The sequence below is a fragment of the Poromitra crassiceps genome, assembly GCF_964638095.1.
Source record: "Poromitra crassiceps genome assembly, chromosome: 16".
Classification (NCBI taxonomy): domain Eukaryota; kingdom Metazoa; phylum Chordata; class Actinopteri; order Beryciformes; family Melamphaidae; genus Poromitra; species Poromitra crassiceps.
This window is the reverse complement of record NC_139645.1, coordinates 31,214,510-31,231,268: the sequence shown is the minus strand read 5'-3', so window position 1 is coordinate 31,231,268 and position 16,759 is coordinate 31,214,510. Positions and strand designations below refer to the sequence as shown.

The window sequence follows — 16,759 nt, the reverse complement described above, 5'->3', positions numbered from 1 at the left end:
GGAAGAAGGGGATCGCGAAGGAATTTCTCTCCCGTGTCTAACCCCCCCCCCTCACCTCTCCTCTCCTCTTCCCCGCTCCTGCGATTCCCCTCTCTTTTTTTGGGATCTGTGAGGCAACAGAAACTCGCCTGTGACAAAACACTGCAAAGCCACCAGAGACCCACCTACGGAGGGAGGAGTTTGAAGGAGACACACACACACACACACACACACACACACACACACACACACACACACAAACACAATACAGTATACACACTTGCCCAAGGACACCCATAATCACAGGCACGTGAGGTGGTTCTAAAAATCCTCTGAAACCATGCTGTACTCAACGGCTAATATCTACATAACTACTAACTCTACAAACTAACTCTTTTAGACAGAGAAAGCACACATTCTATTAGTACTTTTGTGAACTTTGTGTTCACAAAGTCCAAGCAGAAAAGAATCCTCGGCTCTTGTAAAATGAGCCAGAATCCTCAAAAAAACCCTCTGGCAGAAGCTACCTACAGTAAAAAAAAAAACGGCTCGCAGTGAATGTGTTAAAAGCATTTTTTTCTTCTAGAAGCCGTCTGGAAGGTGATGTAGCCTACAGTAACCTAAGTAAATTACTGAGAATTAGCCTACTGCTTGGATTTATAAAGCTTTTCATAATGCAGGAGACAGAGGGAAAAAAGCACATTAGATTGTGCACAAAAGAAATCCATGCAGTCAGCAGAGAAATCCAGAGAAAGCAAAAGATTCCCACCAGGAATAAAAGAACAGACACCGAATTGGGCACTGGGTGGGCAGACAAGACAATGAAATGCCATCTTGAAAACATTCCTGAATGAACGATGAAGGACTTTTACGCATCGGAGGCCCCATGAAACCACGCGTAAAAGCTCTCTCTCTCTGTCTCTCTCTCTCTCTCTCTCTCTTTCTGCTGTCCTCTTCCCCCTTACGTATTCTCTCTCTCTCTCTCTCTCTCTCTCTCTCGCCCTCTCCCTCTCCTTCTGCTGTCCTCTTCCCCCTTACGTCTAGCTTGACACAACACAGACCGTCCAATGTACCCGTCTGTAAACGGTGCAGCTGAGCTGATAAATGCCGACTTGTTCAACGAGCAACAGGTTAGCAGACTCTCGACAGTGCTGCTGCATCAACATGTTAGTTACATTCCAATTCATCAACTTTGGAGCGTTATTTACCCCCCCTTCCCGACATCCTAGGTTGATGCTTCGTCCCAATCGATTCCTTATTTCTTCTACTTTCATATGGTATAAAGATCACCATTCCAGCTTTTTTTCCAGCGATTTACAGGCCAAATTCAGTTAAAAAATGTGTGAATTTAAGGGCGCGGGTTTTAGTATAAAAAAAGTTACAGGATGAAACTTCAATACGACAAAAATAGCGCTGCTCGGTGAACCATTTCCTCGCCGAATTTAATAGAAGGCTCGAATAACTTGAAATCAATTGACTTACTTGAATATCCGTGCTGTCTGTCGTGGAAACGCTGCAGTCGAGACGTTGCAAATATTCCAGTTTTCTGACATTGCAAAAAGCCCGTATCGCGCAGCTCCCGCAAATCGAAACTCGTTTTGGTGGTAATCCAATACAACGACTGTCTAGCTTGTGAACACTTACTGATTGATAAAAAAGTAAATAAAAATAAGAGGGAAATATGATATGCTGCTACTATCTCAGTAAAAGTCGTAAATCCTTCCTGTCAGTGAAATCCACAGCCTGTGATGACAGTGGATTTCACTTCCTACTTCTTCAGCGTGAGCGACCAGGCAGGCAGTGGACAACAGCAATGTCAATCAATGTCAGCAATCTCTCCAACCAACAACCAATTAGATTTCACCTGGTTTCACCGGCCGGGCTAAGGGCGTAATCACTTCCAGCTCAATATGATTGGTTGGAAAACACATCACTCTCACGTGTTCTCCGTGAATTGCAAGTGTTTTTCAACCAATCATATTTTTCATTAGATAAATTACCAAATAAATAAACGCCCACAGGGCGAATGTTTTTTTATCTGCCTCCCGTAAGCTGGGAGCAGGGCCAGAGTGACTCTCTGCATGGAGCTCAGTTCAGTTCAGTTCAGGTCACTGTTATTGAAGCATTTTAAGCATATAAGAATATAATGAATGAAAGAATGAGCGTCTGCAGATAAGAAAAAACACATTTGATTGATATTTTATTATAAAAAAAAATGAAAAATGAAAAATGAAAAATGAAAAATATAAAAATAAAAATTATAATTTTTTTTTTAATATAAAATCCCCAATCTAATAGAGGAGGACCATCCTCCTATGCCTCACTGGAAAAACCTCCTCTGCTGTGTGCCACTGCTACAGTATGTAGAACAACAGTTGTGTATGTTTGAGGAACTATATATCTTTATAGTAATTCTGATTGTGTCAGCCACTGTATATGAAGGTCGCTCTACACTGTTCTATACTGTTGGTATTCACATCAGGACTAACTTTCCCACACCCCCAGAGCCTCTGGCCGTGGCGGAGGCACTGGTCTCCTCATCTCTCCCAAATGGATGTACACTGTCACCTCTCTCTCTCATATCTGTCCATATCCTCTTTTGAGTCCCATGCAGATGCAGTTGCCGTATCCCTACCCATCAAGCTCAACATTGTGGTAATCTACCGACCGCCTGGTCATGCCTGGTGACTTTCTGGACGAGCTGGACACCCTTCTCTCCGTCTTTCCTGAGGATGGTACTCCACTCATTCTTCTGGGCGATTTCAACATCCAGCCAGTAACCTTACAATCTCTGCCTTTCCTTAACTTCTTCTCATCCTTTGACCTCTACCTCTCTCAATCTCCTCCTACTCACAAAGCAGGGAATGTGCTTGACCTGGTCTTCACCAGATCCTGCTCCACCTCTAACCTCACTGCGACTCCTCTTTCTGTATCCGACCACCACTTTATCACCTTCTCTCTTCCCATCTCCCTCCCCTCCTCCCCCCCATCACCCCCCTCACTCTACCACCACCCGACGCAACCTAAAAACTCTCTCACCTAACTCCCTCTCTTCTACCGTCCTCTCCTTGCTTCCCTCAGCCGAGCAGTTTGCTCTCCTGTCCACTGACGAGGCTTCCACCACTCTTCTATCCTCTCCTCCGCTCTTGATTCTCTCTGCCCACTCACCACTAAGCCTGCCCGATCCTCTCCCCCTGCTCCTTGGCTGACCGAATCTCTGCAAACTTATCGAACAGAGCTTCGGGCAGCTGAGAGAAAATGGAGAAAATCACATCACCCTGAAGATCTCTCTTCCTACCACCTTATCCACTCCAACTTCACCTCTGCTGTCTCCAAAGCAAAAACCTCCTTCTTCATCTCTGAAATCCAGCCCTCTGCATCCAACCCCAGTAAACTATTTTCCACCTTCTCCACGCTCCTCAACCCTCCCTCCCCTCCCCCTCCCTCCTCCCTCTCTGCTGATGATTTTGTAACCTTCTTTACTAAAAAGGTGGATGACATCAGCTCCTCCTTCCATCCTCCAGGTACCCTCACTAACACTCCCGACTCCAATCCTGCTTCTCTGCCCCCTGTCCCTGGATGTACTTCCTTCTCTCCCCTCTCTCCTGATGAAGTGCCATCAGCTCTAACCGAGCCACCTACTGCCCCCTCGATCCTATCCCTTCCTCTCTCCTCCAAACCATCTCACCTGACATATCTCCCTTCCTCACTACCTTCATAAACTCCTCTCTGTCCTCTGGTCTTGTTCCGCCTGCTCTAAAGACTGCAAGAGTCAAGCCTCTGCTTAACACGTTCACTGCCAATGACGTATTAATACGTCAAAAATAATCCAACGGTTGACTGCCAATGACGTATTAATACGTCAAAAAAATGATTTTTTTTTTTTGACCGTGGGATGTGCATCTAACCCTTTTACATCTCTTATATAATTATTGGAGCCACCGAACGTTTACAACCCATTCCACCGACCCACTAAGTGGCGACAGTGCTCTCCTGACTAGAGGAAGGCAAGCAAAAAGCAGCCATTCTCATGAAAATGGATGGGGGAAAACGCTTTCGTCTTTGCGCTGATTGCTGGCGATGCGGGATTGCAAATTTGCATAATAGATTACAGGTGGAACACACTTTGAAACACGCAGCATAAATATGACCAGAATCGCAAAAGCTTCTCTCAACCAAAACTCCAAGAAGCGAGCGAGTCCATCCAGACTTCCTCAAACAGCGGCTGCGCAGACAGGCAGCAGCAGCAGCAAAGCAGTGAGACTGGTGACAAGCTTGTGACGGCCGCTGCAGCCAAGAAGAACGCCCACGGAGGGAGGAGTTGGAAGCAGAGGGGGGTTTCCTGCTGTTATGGAGGAAATTACTGTTCAAAACTATTGTTTAGATGTCTGACGTCTTACTGATGCCAAAAATGAATGGTTAAAGTGACTGTTCTATCGAATTTCACAAAAAGCCGTTTATCTCTGAATAATTTTTCTGACGCTGAAACCATGCTGTATTCAACTGCTAATGCTTACATAACTACTAACTCTACAAACTAACTCTTTTAGACAGAGAAAGCACACATTCTATTAGTTCTTTTGAGATATTGTGTGTTCACAAAATCTTAGCAGAAAAGAATCCTCGGGTCTTGAAAGATGAGCCAGAATCCTCAAAAAAACCCTCTGGCAGAAGCTAACTACAGTAAAAAAAAAACGTCTGGCAGTGAATGTGTTAAGAAACCCTCCCTTGACCCTACTGCTATTCAGAACTAGAGACCTGTCTCTCTTCTCTCATTCCTTTCCAAAACACTGGAACAAGCAGCGTCCGGACAACTTTCTCTCTATCTCTCCCAGAATGACCTCCTGGACCCTCTGCAGTCCGGTTTCAAAGCTTCTCACTCCACTGAGACAGCTCTTCTTGCAGTCACAGAGGCCCTTCACACTGCTAAGGCCTCATCCCTCTCCTCTGTCCTTGTCCTCCTTGACCTGTCTGCTGCCTTCGATACAGTCAACCACCAAATCCTTCTTTCCACTCTGTCTGACCTCGGCATTTCAGGTTCTGCACACTCCTGGTTTGCTTCCTACCTCTCGAACCGCTCATACCAGGTCTTATGGAGAGGGTCCCTCTCCAGATCCTGCCCTCCTACCACCGGTGTCCCCCAGGGCTCAGTCCTGGGCCCCTTACTTTTCCTTCTCTATATCATATCTCTTGCCCATGTGATCTCATCTCATGGCTTTTCTTATCACTGCTATGCTGATAACACCCAGCTTTTCCTTTCCTTCCCGCCCTCCGACACTCAAATCGAGGCTCGGATCTCTGCATGCCTCAAAGACATTGACGACTGGATGTCTGCCCACCACCTCAAGCTCAACCTTGGTAAGACAGAGCTACTCTTCCTCCCAGGGAAAAAGACTGCCCTCTCGCAGATCTCTCCATCTCCATTGACAGCTTCCCTCCCAAACAGCTAAGAACCTTGGGGTGATCCTTGACAACCAGCTGTCTTGCTCAGCCAACATAGCTGCGACAGCACGCTCCTGGTTCTCCCTCTACAACATCCGCAAAATCCATCCCTTTCTCACAAGAGAAGCAACTCAACTCCTGGTCCAGTCACTTATCATCTCTCGCCTGGACTACTGCAACGTGCTCCTGGCCGCCCTACCTGCCACCGACATCCGACCACTTCAGCTCATTCAGAACGCTGCAGCCCGTCTGGTATTCAACCAACCCAAATTCTCTCATGTCACTCCCCTCTTCCAGGACCTCCACTGGCTTCCCATCTCGGCACGCATCAAATTCAAGACACTGGTACTGGCCTACAGGGCAGTACACCAGTCAGCTCCCCTGTACCTGCAATCTATGGTCAGGTTCCAAACCTCTCAGCGCTCCCTTCGATTCTCCACCAGTGCAGGACGCCTCGCCCCTCCTTCGCTACGGGGGCTCAAAAGTCGCTCATCCCGATCTCGACTCTTCTCGTCCCTGGCACCTCAATGGTGGAACGAGCTTCCACCTTCGGTCAGGACAGCTGAATCACTGCCGATCTTTCGGAAAAGACTAAAGACACACCTTTTCAGGCTCCATCTGGGCCCTTCTTGAACTAACTTCTTTCTCTCTCTTTCAAAAAAAACTAAAAAAAAAACTAAACTAAACTTGTACCACTGTTCTTTCAGAAGTTGTAGTTGTCATAGACTGTTGCATAAGTTGATTGCTCTATTGCTGACAAAAATGTTAAGTCACTTTGGATAAAAGCGTCTGCCAAATGACGTAATGTAATGTAATGACTAACCGAGCCTTCCTGCAGTTCCTCACAGCTGGGATCAGCCTCTGTCGCCCAATCATTGATGTGTTGTAGGCCTCCAGGTCCAACACATCGAGAACGTCCTCTGACATCTGCAGCATGTAGGCCAGAGCTGAGCAGTGGATCTCAGAGAGTTTATCTGATCTGTTCTCTGACTTCAGGAACTGTTGGATCTCCTGATGTACTGACTGGTCATTCATCTCTACCAAACAGTGGAAGATGTTGATGCTTCTGTCTGGAGAGGTATCTAAGTGCTCCCTTATATGCATATTAGTGTGCATCTTCTTCAGGTTGCTGATGGCACTCTGGATGCTTTCTGGTCTGCTCTCTGTCTGACCCAGCACGCCTCGCAAGAGTTTCTGGCTAGACTCCAGTGAGAGACCATGAAGGAAGCGGACATAGAGGTCCAGGTGGCCATTTTCACTCTTAAGGGATTCGACCATGGCTCTCGTCAGGAAGACATCCAGGGATTGTTCACTGCCTTTAGATGTATCTTCTTCTTCTTCTTCTTCTTCTTCTTCTTCACCACCCAGGAATGTCTCCAGAACCTCCTTATCCCTGTTTGTGTGACAGTGGAACATGTAGACAGCAGCCAGAAACTCCTGAATGCTCAGATGGACAAAGCAGAAGACCTTGTCCTGCTGGTACAGCACACACTCCTCTTTAAAGATCTGTGTGAAGACTCCTGAGTACACTGAGGCTGCTGTGATATCAATGCCACACTTCTTCAGGTCAGCTTCATAGAAGATCAGGTTGCGTGTCTCCAGCTGCTCAAAAGCCAGTTTTCCGAGAGAGAGAATCATCTCCCTGGTCTCTGTTTCAGTTCTCCCATGAAACTTGATGTTTTGCTGCTTGGACTGAACTAGCAGGAAGTGGATGTACATCTCAGTCAGGGTCTTGGGCAGGTCCTCTTTCTCACTGGCTTTCAACAGATGCTCCAGAACTGTAGCAGTGATCCAGCAGAAGACTGGGATGTGGCACATGATGTAGAGGGTTTGTGACATCTTGATGTCGTTGATTATACTTCTGGCCTGCTGTTCATCTGTGAATCTCTTCGTGAAGTACTCTTCCTTCTGTTCATCAGTGAAGCCTCTCACCTCTGTCACCATGTCAACATACTTGTCAGGGATCTGATTGGCTGCTGCAGGTCGTGTGGTTACCCAGATGCGAGCGAAGGGAAGCAGATTCCCCTTGATGAGGTTTGTCAGCAACACGTCCACTGAGGTCGACTCTGTGACATCAGTCAGGATCTCGTTGTTCTCAAAGTCGAGAGGAAGTCGACACTCATCCAGACCATCAATAATTAACACAACCTGGAACTCTTCAAAGCTGCAGATTCCTGCTTTTTTTATGTCAGGAGAGAAGAGATGAAGAAGTTTCACCAAGCTGAACTCCCCTTTCAGCAGATTCAGCTCTCGGAAAGTGAACAGAAATATGAACTGTATATCCTTGTTGCCTTTGTCTTCAGCCCAGTCCAGAGTGAACTTCTGTGTTAAGACTGTTTTCCCAATGCCAGCCACTCCCATTGTCATCACTGTTCTTATTGGTTTATCTCTTCCAGGTAAGGGTTTAAAGATGTCTTCAGATCTGATTTTTGTTTCTGGTCTCGCTGGTTTCCTGGATGCTGCTACCATCTGTCTGACCTCATGTTGATCATTGACCGCTCCAGTTGCTCCCACTGTGATGTAAAGTTGTGTGTAGATCTGACTCAGAAGTGTTTTATTTCCTGCTTTAGCAAACCATTCATCCAGACACTGAAACTTTTGCTTCAGATTAGATTTGTGTTGACGTTGACACGCAGCAAGAGTTTCTGGAAGACCAAACAACATATTCAATCAATGAGTGAGTAAAGAGTAATGCAAACATTTCCTGATAATTTACACATTCCAAACTCCATAGACTCAATTCAGCTCATTACTGGTGGGTGGATAAGCAGGACCTGCCTGGTTGTTATTACTCAACCAGGAGTTTTAGAGCTGACCAGGCCAAGGCACACCTGTGCAATAATCATGATGTTTAATCAGCATATAGATATGTCACACCTGCCAGGTGGATGGATTATCTTGGCAAAGGAGAAGTGCTCACTAACACGGATTTAAACACATTTGTGAACAAAATGAGAGGAATAAGCCTTTTGTGGAACAAGCCTTTTGTGTGCATATAAAAAGTTTTAGAACTTTATTACAACTCGTGAAAAATGGGAACATACAGTATATTTTAGTCAAGTATAGTTTGAGGTGAACAGGAAGGTATATAGTAAGTAGAGCTGTACAGGAAATGATTTGCACATTTATTCTTATTATTATAATTATTATAATGCATCAATAGGAATAATTGTATGAGTGATTTAGGTAAAGGAAAAGAAGTATAAGAATATGTTAAACAATCACTGTTAGCATAACTGAATCATTGGATGTCTGCTAAATTTAAGTTCAGCCGAAGATAAAGTTTAAATCACAGTTTGATCAACGACGAGTTTCAGAGCTAACCAGGCCATGGCACACCTGTGCAATAGAGTACCGCAAGGATGACATATTTCTGTAAGCTCTTTCTGAAAATCGTGTTTAAAAAACCCATTTACGCTTCAAAAGTCATAAAAGTGGTCCTACACCTGAGTGTGCGAAATTTGTTCTCCGCATTTGACCCATCCCCTGGGGGAGCGGTGAGCGGCAGCAGTGCCGCGCTCGGGAATCATATGGTGATCTAACCCCACAATTCCAACCCTTTGCAGATGACCGTGAAGATGATCTTGCTGATACACAATCTTCACTGTTTCATAAACTTTTGTTATTATATTACCTTATCTCATGCATTTAACCTAAATCCCCATACACAAATCCCATTGCCTTTTACACATACTCATTCCTGTGGTAATCTATCATGCTGTTTAATCACCATCTTGATATGTCACATCTGTCAGGTGAATGGATTGTCTTGGCAAATATTAACACAGATTTAACATATTTGTGGACAAAATGAGAGGAAGAAGTATTTTGTGTGAAAATAAAAAGTCTTAGATATTTTATTACAACTCGTGCAAAATGGCAGCATATAATTTTTGTTCAGTATATAGTAGCATGTTGGTGCTTATGGAGAAAAGTGAATAGGGTTTTAGAATGGGGATTTTCACTTAACTCATTCACTGCCAACAACGTATGAACACGTTTTCAGAATCCAGCTGTTCCCTGCCAACAACGTGTTTACACGTTTTTGGCATCGATTTTTTTTTTTTGACGGTGGGTTGTGCATCTAAGCCTTTTACATCTCTTATATAATTATTGGAGCCACCGAACGTTTACAACCCATTCCACCGACCCACTAAGTGGCAACAGTGCTCAGTCTCCTGGCTAGAGAAAGGAAAGCATTTTTTTAACTTGTCAAGCCATTCTCAGCCCAGCCATTCTCCTTTTCGCGCTGATTGCTGGCGATGCGGGATTGCAAATTTACATAATAGATTCAGCCGATCTACTATGATCGGGTGATAGATTACAGTTGGAGGAACACACTTTGAAACACGCAGCATAAATATGACCAGAATCGCAAAAACTTCTCTCAACCAAAACTCCAAACGAGCGAGTCCTTCCCGACTTCCTCAAACAGCGGCCCAGACATGCAGGCACGTAGGGCAGCAAAGCACTGACTGGTGACAAGCTTGTCCGCCCACGGAGGGCGGAGTTGAAGCAACTCGAGAGGGAGGGAGAGAGAGAGAGAGAGAGAGAGAGAGAGAGAGAGAGGGAGGGAGAGCGAGAGGGAGGGAGAGAGAGAGAGAGAGCGAGAGGGGGAGGGAGAGAGAGAGAGAGAGAGCCAAAAATGAATGGTTAAAGTGACAGTTCCATCCAATTTCACAAAAAGCCGTTTATCTCTGAATATTCTTTTTCACGCTAAAACCATGCTGTATTCAACTGCTAATGCTTACATAACTACTAACTCTACAAACTAACTCTTTTAGACAGAGAAAGTACACATTCTATTAGTACTTTTGAGATATTGTATGTTCACAAACTCCAAGCTGAAACGAATCCTCGGCTCTTATAAAATGAGCCATAATCCTCAAAAAACGGCTTGGCAGAAGCTACCTACAGCAAAAAAAAACGTCTGGCAGTCAATGTGTTAAATGCATAAAATAAGGTCTGTGGCTAACAAAAGTTTATGGGAGTGGTAATTTGTGTGATTTTCAGAAAACGCTTCAAAAGGCATAGAGACATGAAATAGGCCCCGCCCATCACGGGGGAAAGCTCTCCATTCACTTCCAAACACCAGCATTCATTTTCCTTGAATTAAACATAGCTAAAAGCTGTTGTGTGGTGGGCTGCGTAGACTACAAATATAAAAAATCGCCAATTAAAGTTTTTTTGTACTCCCGAGCAAAACAAGGAAGCCATTGAAAATGGCTCTAGCTGTGGATCTAGCTGTCAAGGAAGTAAGTTGGAGTGTTCATCTTCCATAATATGATCTTGTGTGCAACATGCGACCATGCACGCAACATAGAAGAACACCAGGATTGGGGGGGAGTTTGTGTTTTCCCCCGTTTTGGGTGTGGTTTCTGAATGATGACGTGCTCTGCAGTGTCTCTATAAAGGTGATTCACATTCATGAAGATTATCCTGCTGAACACAAATTGCCACTCCCATAAACTTAACCACAGACCTCCCAAGGAGGAGAGACAGACTGACTGCCTGACCATGCAGGTGTCAGACCTCTCTCTAATGGTCTTGATGCCAAGGGGCGGTCTCACTGTAATAAGCAGGATAGTGTAGAGCAGCGAGTTGGTCATTATCACAAAATAAACCCCTGATCAACCTGAATGATCTCCCTTTCAGGAGGTGGAGGGGTCTTGAATCACCCTGAAAGAGTATGTATCAGTAGCTACTGTATTGGCTCACTGTTAGTACAAAAGGCATTACACTGTATGTTGCAGGCTGTAATGTAAAGCTTTAGTGAAAACACCTGGTAATCTTTTATTCAAGTATATGGGAGAGGAGTGCAGCGCCTCCTGTGTTGGCAGGGTGGAAATGGAACTCAAGAGAGGCAGTTCAACAACATTAAGCATGGGGGGGGGGGGGGGGCTGGTCTAGGCCCGGTTATGGAGTAAGGCAACTAAACCTAAATAAAATATAGACATAAAATGTGAATACTATCAATTAGAGGCAAAGATCCTTTTGATTACATCAGTATTAATAATATCAATTAGACAGTAATTAATTGTAAATAAATATAGTATTTCTTGGCTTCCTACCTGTTCTGCGTATGCGTTTGACAATGGGAATTATGACGAGCAGCAACATTGTCAGTACCACGAAGATGGTGACTATTCTCCCTGTTCTCCGTTTCCCTTCACCATCAGACTCTACAGAAAAAATAACAGCAACAAGTGTTAAGTCAAGTCATGTTGCTTTATATTACAGCAAATCATAACAACAGTTATCTGAGATGCTTAATGGTTGAAGACCAGGGTCTTTACTAAGTTTCGACCCAGCAATTTAAACAATTTCATAACATGCATTTGGCAGCAGCAGGAAGGAAAACAACTCCTCGAGCAGACCTGACTCTAGGTGGCATCTGCCTTGACTGGTGGGTTGAGAGAGAGAGAGAGAGGGAGGGGGAGACATGAGAGAGAGGGAGGGGAGAGACGAGAGAGAGAGGGAGAGGGAGAGACGAGAGAGAGAGGGGGTGGAGAGACAAGAGAGAGAAGGAGAGAGAGACGTGGTGGCAGCACTGCATTGTTGTTAAAGTGAGGTAACTCACTCGGGATGAGGGGGTTGCTGATGGGTTGGCTGACCTCCTCACTGACTGGGTTCTCCACCTTACAGCTGAATGATGCATACTTCAAATCCTTCACCTATAAAACCAATGAAATATAAGATCACAAACCACATCTCACTTTCATTTTTAACACATTGAGTGCCAAGGACGTCTGTGGACGTCCTAAAAAAAAGTAACAAGGAGTGCCAAGGACGTCTGTGGACGTCCTAAAATCATAATTCATATTATTCCATAATTCTGCTGTTTAAGGTCGTACCTAGCCAGTGAGCATGAATCCCTTCAAGGGATCACACGGCGCCACCTTAAACATCGTCACAGGAGCTGCTCCACCCACCTCAGATCCTTTACTTTGTACAGGAGACAGCGGAGAAAGTGGAAACCGATGCATGCTTTCTGCCAGAGCCGTATATATTGCTCTGTCTACAGCGGAGAGTGGGCTCGGCTGCATCCGCGCTCACAACTGAGCTCTTATGCTTCTATCTATCTCCACACGATTTCCTAGAAAGCCAGCATCCGAAGCCGAACGGCCAAGCCTTTTCGTTCAGTCGCGTTTGCCAGCGCGCATCATTTCCTTGATGGGCGCTGGGATCTGTCCGGGGCAAAAACGAAGTCGAGAAAACAAACTCTGTGCGTGTGGGGAGGAGCCCGCAGCTCAGAGGTGGAGAGGGGAGAGGGGGAGGGGGGGGGTGGGGGGGGGGGAGAGGGGTGTGTGGCACACAGGCTGCACAGAAACCACACCACACGCCACCACATCAGAAAACACCAGCCAGAGTCAGTGAATGTGCTCGAAATTAGAGTGCAAAAGGTATTCATAAAAGGGCCTATATCTTGGAAAGTAAAAAAAAACGACAGAAAACCCTTGAAAGTGCACTTTTTTGAGAGGCTGTCATTTCATAATGGAACTGTCTAGAAACAAAATTTCTTCTTTGGAAGAAGCAGGAGTGTTCAATGTTTCATTAAAGTCCAGCCCCGTTAATATAGCCATAATAGAAAAAATTCTATAGCTGTTTTCAACTGAATGGAAGTGAATCTGGCACAGGCTCCAGACAATTTTACTGAAGCGCTGTGGCACTCAATGTGTTAACAGTGCTCACTTGGTGAGAGGAGATGTGAGGCTTAGTTAGAGAGCAGTTCCCTGCAGCTGGAGGAGATTCAGTGCCTTGCTCAATGGCACTTCAGCAGCTTAAACCAGCTACTCTTGTTAAAGCACAGTCTTCTTAAGCCAACGCCCACATTGGAATCATCCAAAAACACCTAACCTCCTAAAGCACATGATGTAATCTGCTGTGTTGAGAGGAGCTGCTTAGACACAGTTCACAGAAGCTGCTAGCTAAACACTTCACATGCTCACTCTCATTCAGTCTTTCACAGGTTCCCAATTGTAGCCCTGAAAATCTTTATGATATAAAACTGACCAAATCTTTAAAAAATAGTGGATTTAGCATTTAGTCTGAGTGAAATGTTCTCTCTTTATGGTCTCTCCTGATTCTAAATATAGCTGAATCGCTTGGTTTGACCAAGTAAAACTATTTTACAAAATGTCTATGGAAAAATAAATGGTGGAAAATAAATGGTGGATGAAACCCCTTGGTTTGTATGTCTAACCCGGAAGAGGGCGTGACTTTGGCACTCTGTATTTGGGCTTGCTGCAGGAAGGGAGGGGGGTTAAAACAGCTGAAAACTAGCAGCTGATGCAAGTTGAACAAATCATTATGGTGTATTCCTGTAATGCAGTGGTAGCCAACACGGTGCCCGCAGGCACCTGGTCGCCCGCGGGGTGGCGCTGTGGCACCCGCAGGCCACGTTCAGAAAAATGTAAAAAAAAAAATTACACAAACAAGACAAAACAGACAAACAGGCTCAGACACAGGGGAAAGAAAGGAAAAACAAAACAAAAAACAAAACAAAAAAATATATTCAGAAAAATGTATTTTTTATTTGTTTTTCTCCTCCCTGTATAATTTATTGTCCGTGTATAATTAATTATTGATTCACTATTTTGATCCGCCTGGGCTGGGTCAAAGTTTAGTTTTACGTTACGTCACTACGTCATTCACTCTGCGACAGTGCGACTGCCAGCTGCCAATGATTATATCAGTTGGCTAAGCTAAATGATGCAAAGCAAGAACAATGGCAGAAAAGTGAAAGAAAAAACATTACCAATTTCACGAGGAGTGGGAGGAAGAGTTCTTCTTCACAACAGTGAAAGAAAAGAGTGTATGTCTCGATTAAATGCATAATACTCATCATCAGTGTTGGGGGTAACTCATTACAAAAGTAACATATTACATGTAATATATTACTTTTAGCAGTAACTCAGTAATATAACTTATTACTTGTAGGATTTCAGTAATATAATACCAGTTACTTTGTCAAGTAACTCAAGTTACAAATTGAGTTACATTTTATTAAATCAAAGCACATATTTAAAAAAGATACTATAATTTCCTTATCAAACTATGTTTTTATGCAAATAACCATTATAGATGACAATAACAAGGGAAAAGAATAACATTTAGAATCTTGGATTGTTTACACTGAAGGCTCAAGGCGGTTGAAATCATTTTTCGGGATGTTCTGGGCGGCAATGTCATTCTGAGTTACTCTACACAGAAAGTAATATTGTAAAGTAACGTATTACTTTCAAATGAAAGTAACTAGTAATATGTAGTATATTACATTTTGAAAGTAACTTGCCCAACACTGCTCATCATGCAAAGGTAAATCGAGCAAATTCCAACAGGTAGCCCCCGACATGACTCTCTACCCTTCAGGTAGCCCTCAACCTCAAAAAGGTTGGTGACCCCTGCTGTAAAGGAATGCATTTGTTCATCTCCTGATATTACTAGTGGACTCGGGTTCTCAAAATGGGGTCTGGGGAACCCCAGGGGTCCATGAGAGGGTCCCCAGCAAAAATAAGGATAACACAATGACTGTTTTGGTCATGGTCTTCATACACTTTCTGTAATAAAACATCTAAAAGCTAAAACCTTATCAGATGGGAGTCTGTGGTCTAATTTATGTCAGTTGATGTGAAAAAGTTTGAGAACCACTGCATTAACTAAATGGAGTTAGCTTGATAACTGAGGTTCAGGAACACAAGATCACACCATGTCCGCATCATATCTCACCACCACCTACTCTAATCCATCACCCATTCACCTGCGCTCCTCCAATCCAATCACCGAGCCACACCGGCTTTCTATCAGCTCAATCACCTGTAGCCTTTATATACTCACTGGCATACCACTTCTCTCCCGTTTGTCATGTCTTCACGACCCCGACATTCAAAATAGCTCAATACAAGTGACTAAATTATCACAGAAGAAAGAGAAAAGAGAGAGAAAGAAAAGAAGAGAGAGAAAGAAAAGCAGGAAAAGTATTAGTTAATATCGGCTCGTTGTGTTTTTCTCTACCTGGCCGCTCACGCCAAGCAATGGCAAACCGAGACGAGTTGTTCATCGGGTTGTCGGACGAGGATTTGTTTCCTGAGTTAATTCCCGAGTCAGTCGAGGCTCAGCACAGCTTGCCCTCGTCGGGACAGACGCCCGCGTCGGGACAGAGCCGGTCCAGCCGAGTGCGCTCAGAGATCCACAGCCTCCCCTTCCCTCCTCCTGCTCAACCTCCTTTCCGCCCTCCAGCCGCAGCGCGGCGGGGGCGCACCCATAGACTCCTGCGCACACGCATCCTCTTCTCCACTCCCCTCGCAGTCTCTTCCTTCAGCGCCAGCGGCCAGTCTTTTTCCCCCCCAGTTGCCAGCGAAGCCGCCCACCTCGGCAGCCCACCGCAACATTTCCACTATTCTACCCCCCCTCGATGCCCTCCCACCCCCTCCCCCAACCTCCCCCTCCCCTTCCCCATCAAACCGTAGTTTACAATGCATTGTCTACCTTTCTTGCCTCTCTCTGTCCACCACCCGCTCTCCCGGGTCCCCACGCACACGCATCCCACCCCTCCCTCCCCGCTCAACCTCTTCTTTCTGCCTCCGCGGCTTACCCCTTTCCCCCCGTGGCCTTCGCGGCCCCTCTTTCCGCCACGGCCTCTGCGGCTACCAGCGTCATCGCCTTTCCTCCTGTTCTTTCCCTACAGGATACCCTCCCCCCCCCCTCCTCCCCTTCCCCATCACCCCTATGTTGTTTTTCCCTTGTCTGCCCCTCCCCTCCCCAGTTCCTCGGTCTACACCTTGGCTACGGTTGCTCCCGCCGTCCAGCCCCACCAGGCCGCACCTAGCCCCGTGCCGCCTTCAATCAGGCAGCAGATCCTGGCAGGCAGCTACATCGACTTGTCCTCACTGCTCCACCCAGCCACACCCGACGTTTCCCTCACCCAGCAGCTCGCCACGGTCCTCGGAGGGATCCAGCCTAGGCTGACTAGGGCTGGCCGCTCCAGGGAGCTTACGGTGGGGGAATTTGCTTACACGTTCTCCCTGTACCGGGACGTCCTCTGCGTCGCCTACCCCGAGCGCAGAGTCGAATTAGACGACTACCTATCGATCGTCCTGGACCTAGCCCTGCGCTTCGGCAATGGGTTCTACCAGTATCACGTGCTGTTCGCTTCTCAGGCGGCGGGCCGCGTGCAGCAGCACAACCAGGCCACCTACTGGGGCGCGATCGATACAGAGATATATTGCCGTGTATTTGCGGCTCGCGCCTCCCTCAACTGCGAGTCTTGTGGAGCGCCCGCCCACCCAGCTACCATCTGCGTCATGGACCAGCAGCCACGCCCAGCGCCGCAGCGCCG

General features: G+C 45.8%; 1 protein-coding gene across 1 annotated transcript; it reads right to left on the bottom strand.

Moving 5' to 3' along the window:
• Positions 1-6,186: 6,186 nt before the first annotated feature.
• On the bottom strand, positions 6,187-12,143 carry LOC310791586 (NLR family CARD domain-containing protein 3-like; the record flags this gene model as incomplete). Its single annotated transcript, XM_083653253.1, has 5 exons — positions 6,187-6,873; positions 7,120-8,066; positions 11,493-11,603; positions 12,002-12,095; positions 12,138-12,143. The coding sequence occupies 5 exons, from the start codon at positions 12,141-12,143 to the stop codon at positions 6,187-6,189; spliced, it is 1,845 nt and encodes a 614-aa protein (XP_083509379.1).
• Between the last annotated feature and the right edge of the window lie 4,616 nt (positions 12,144-16,759).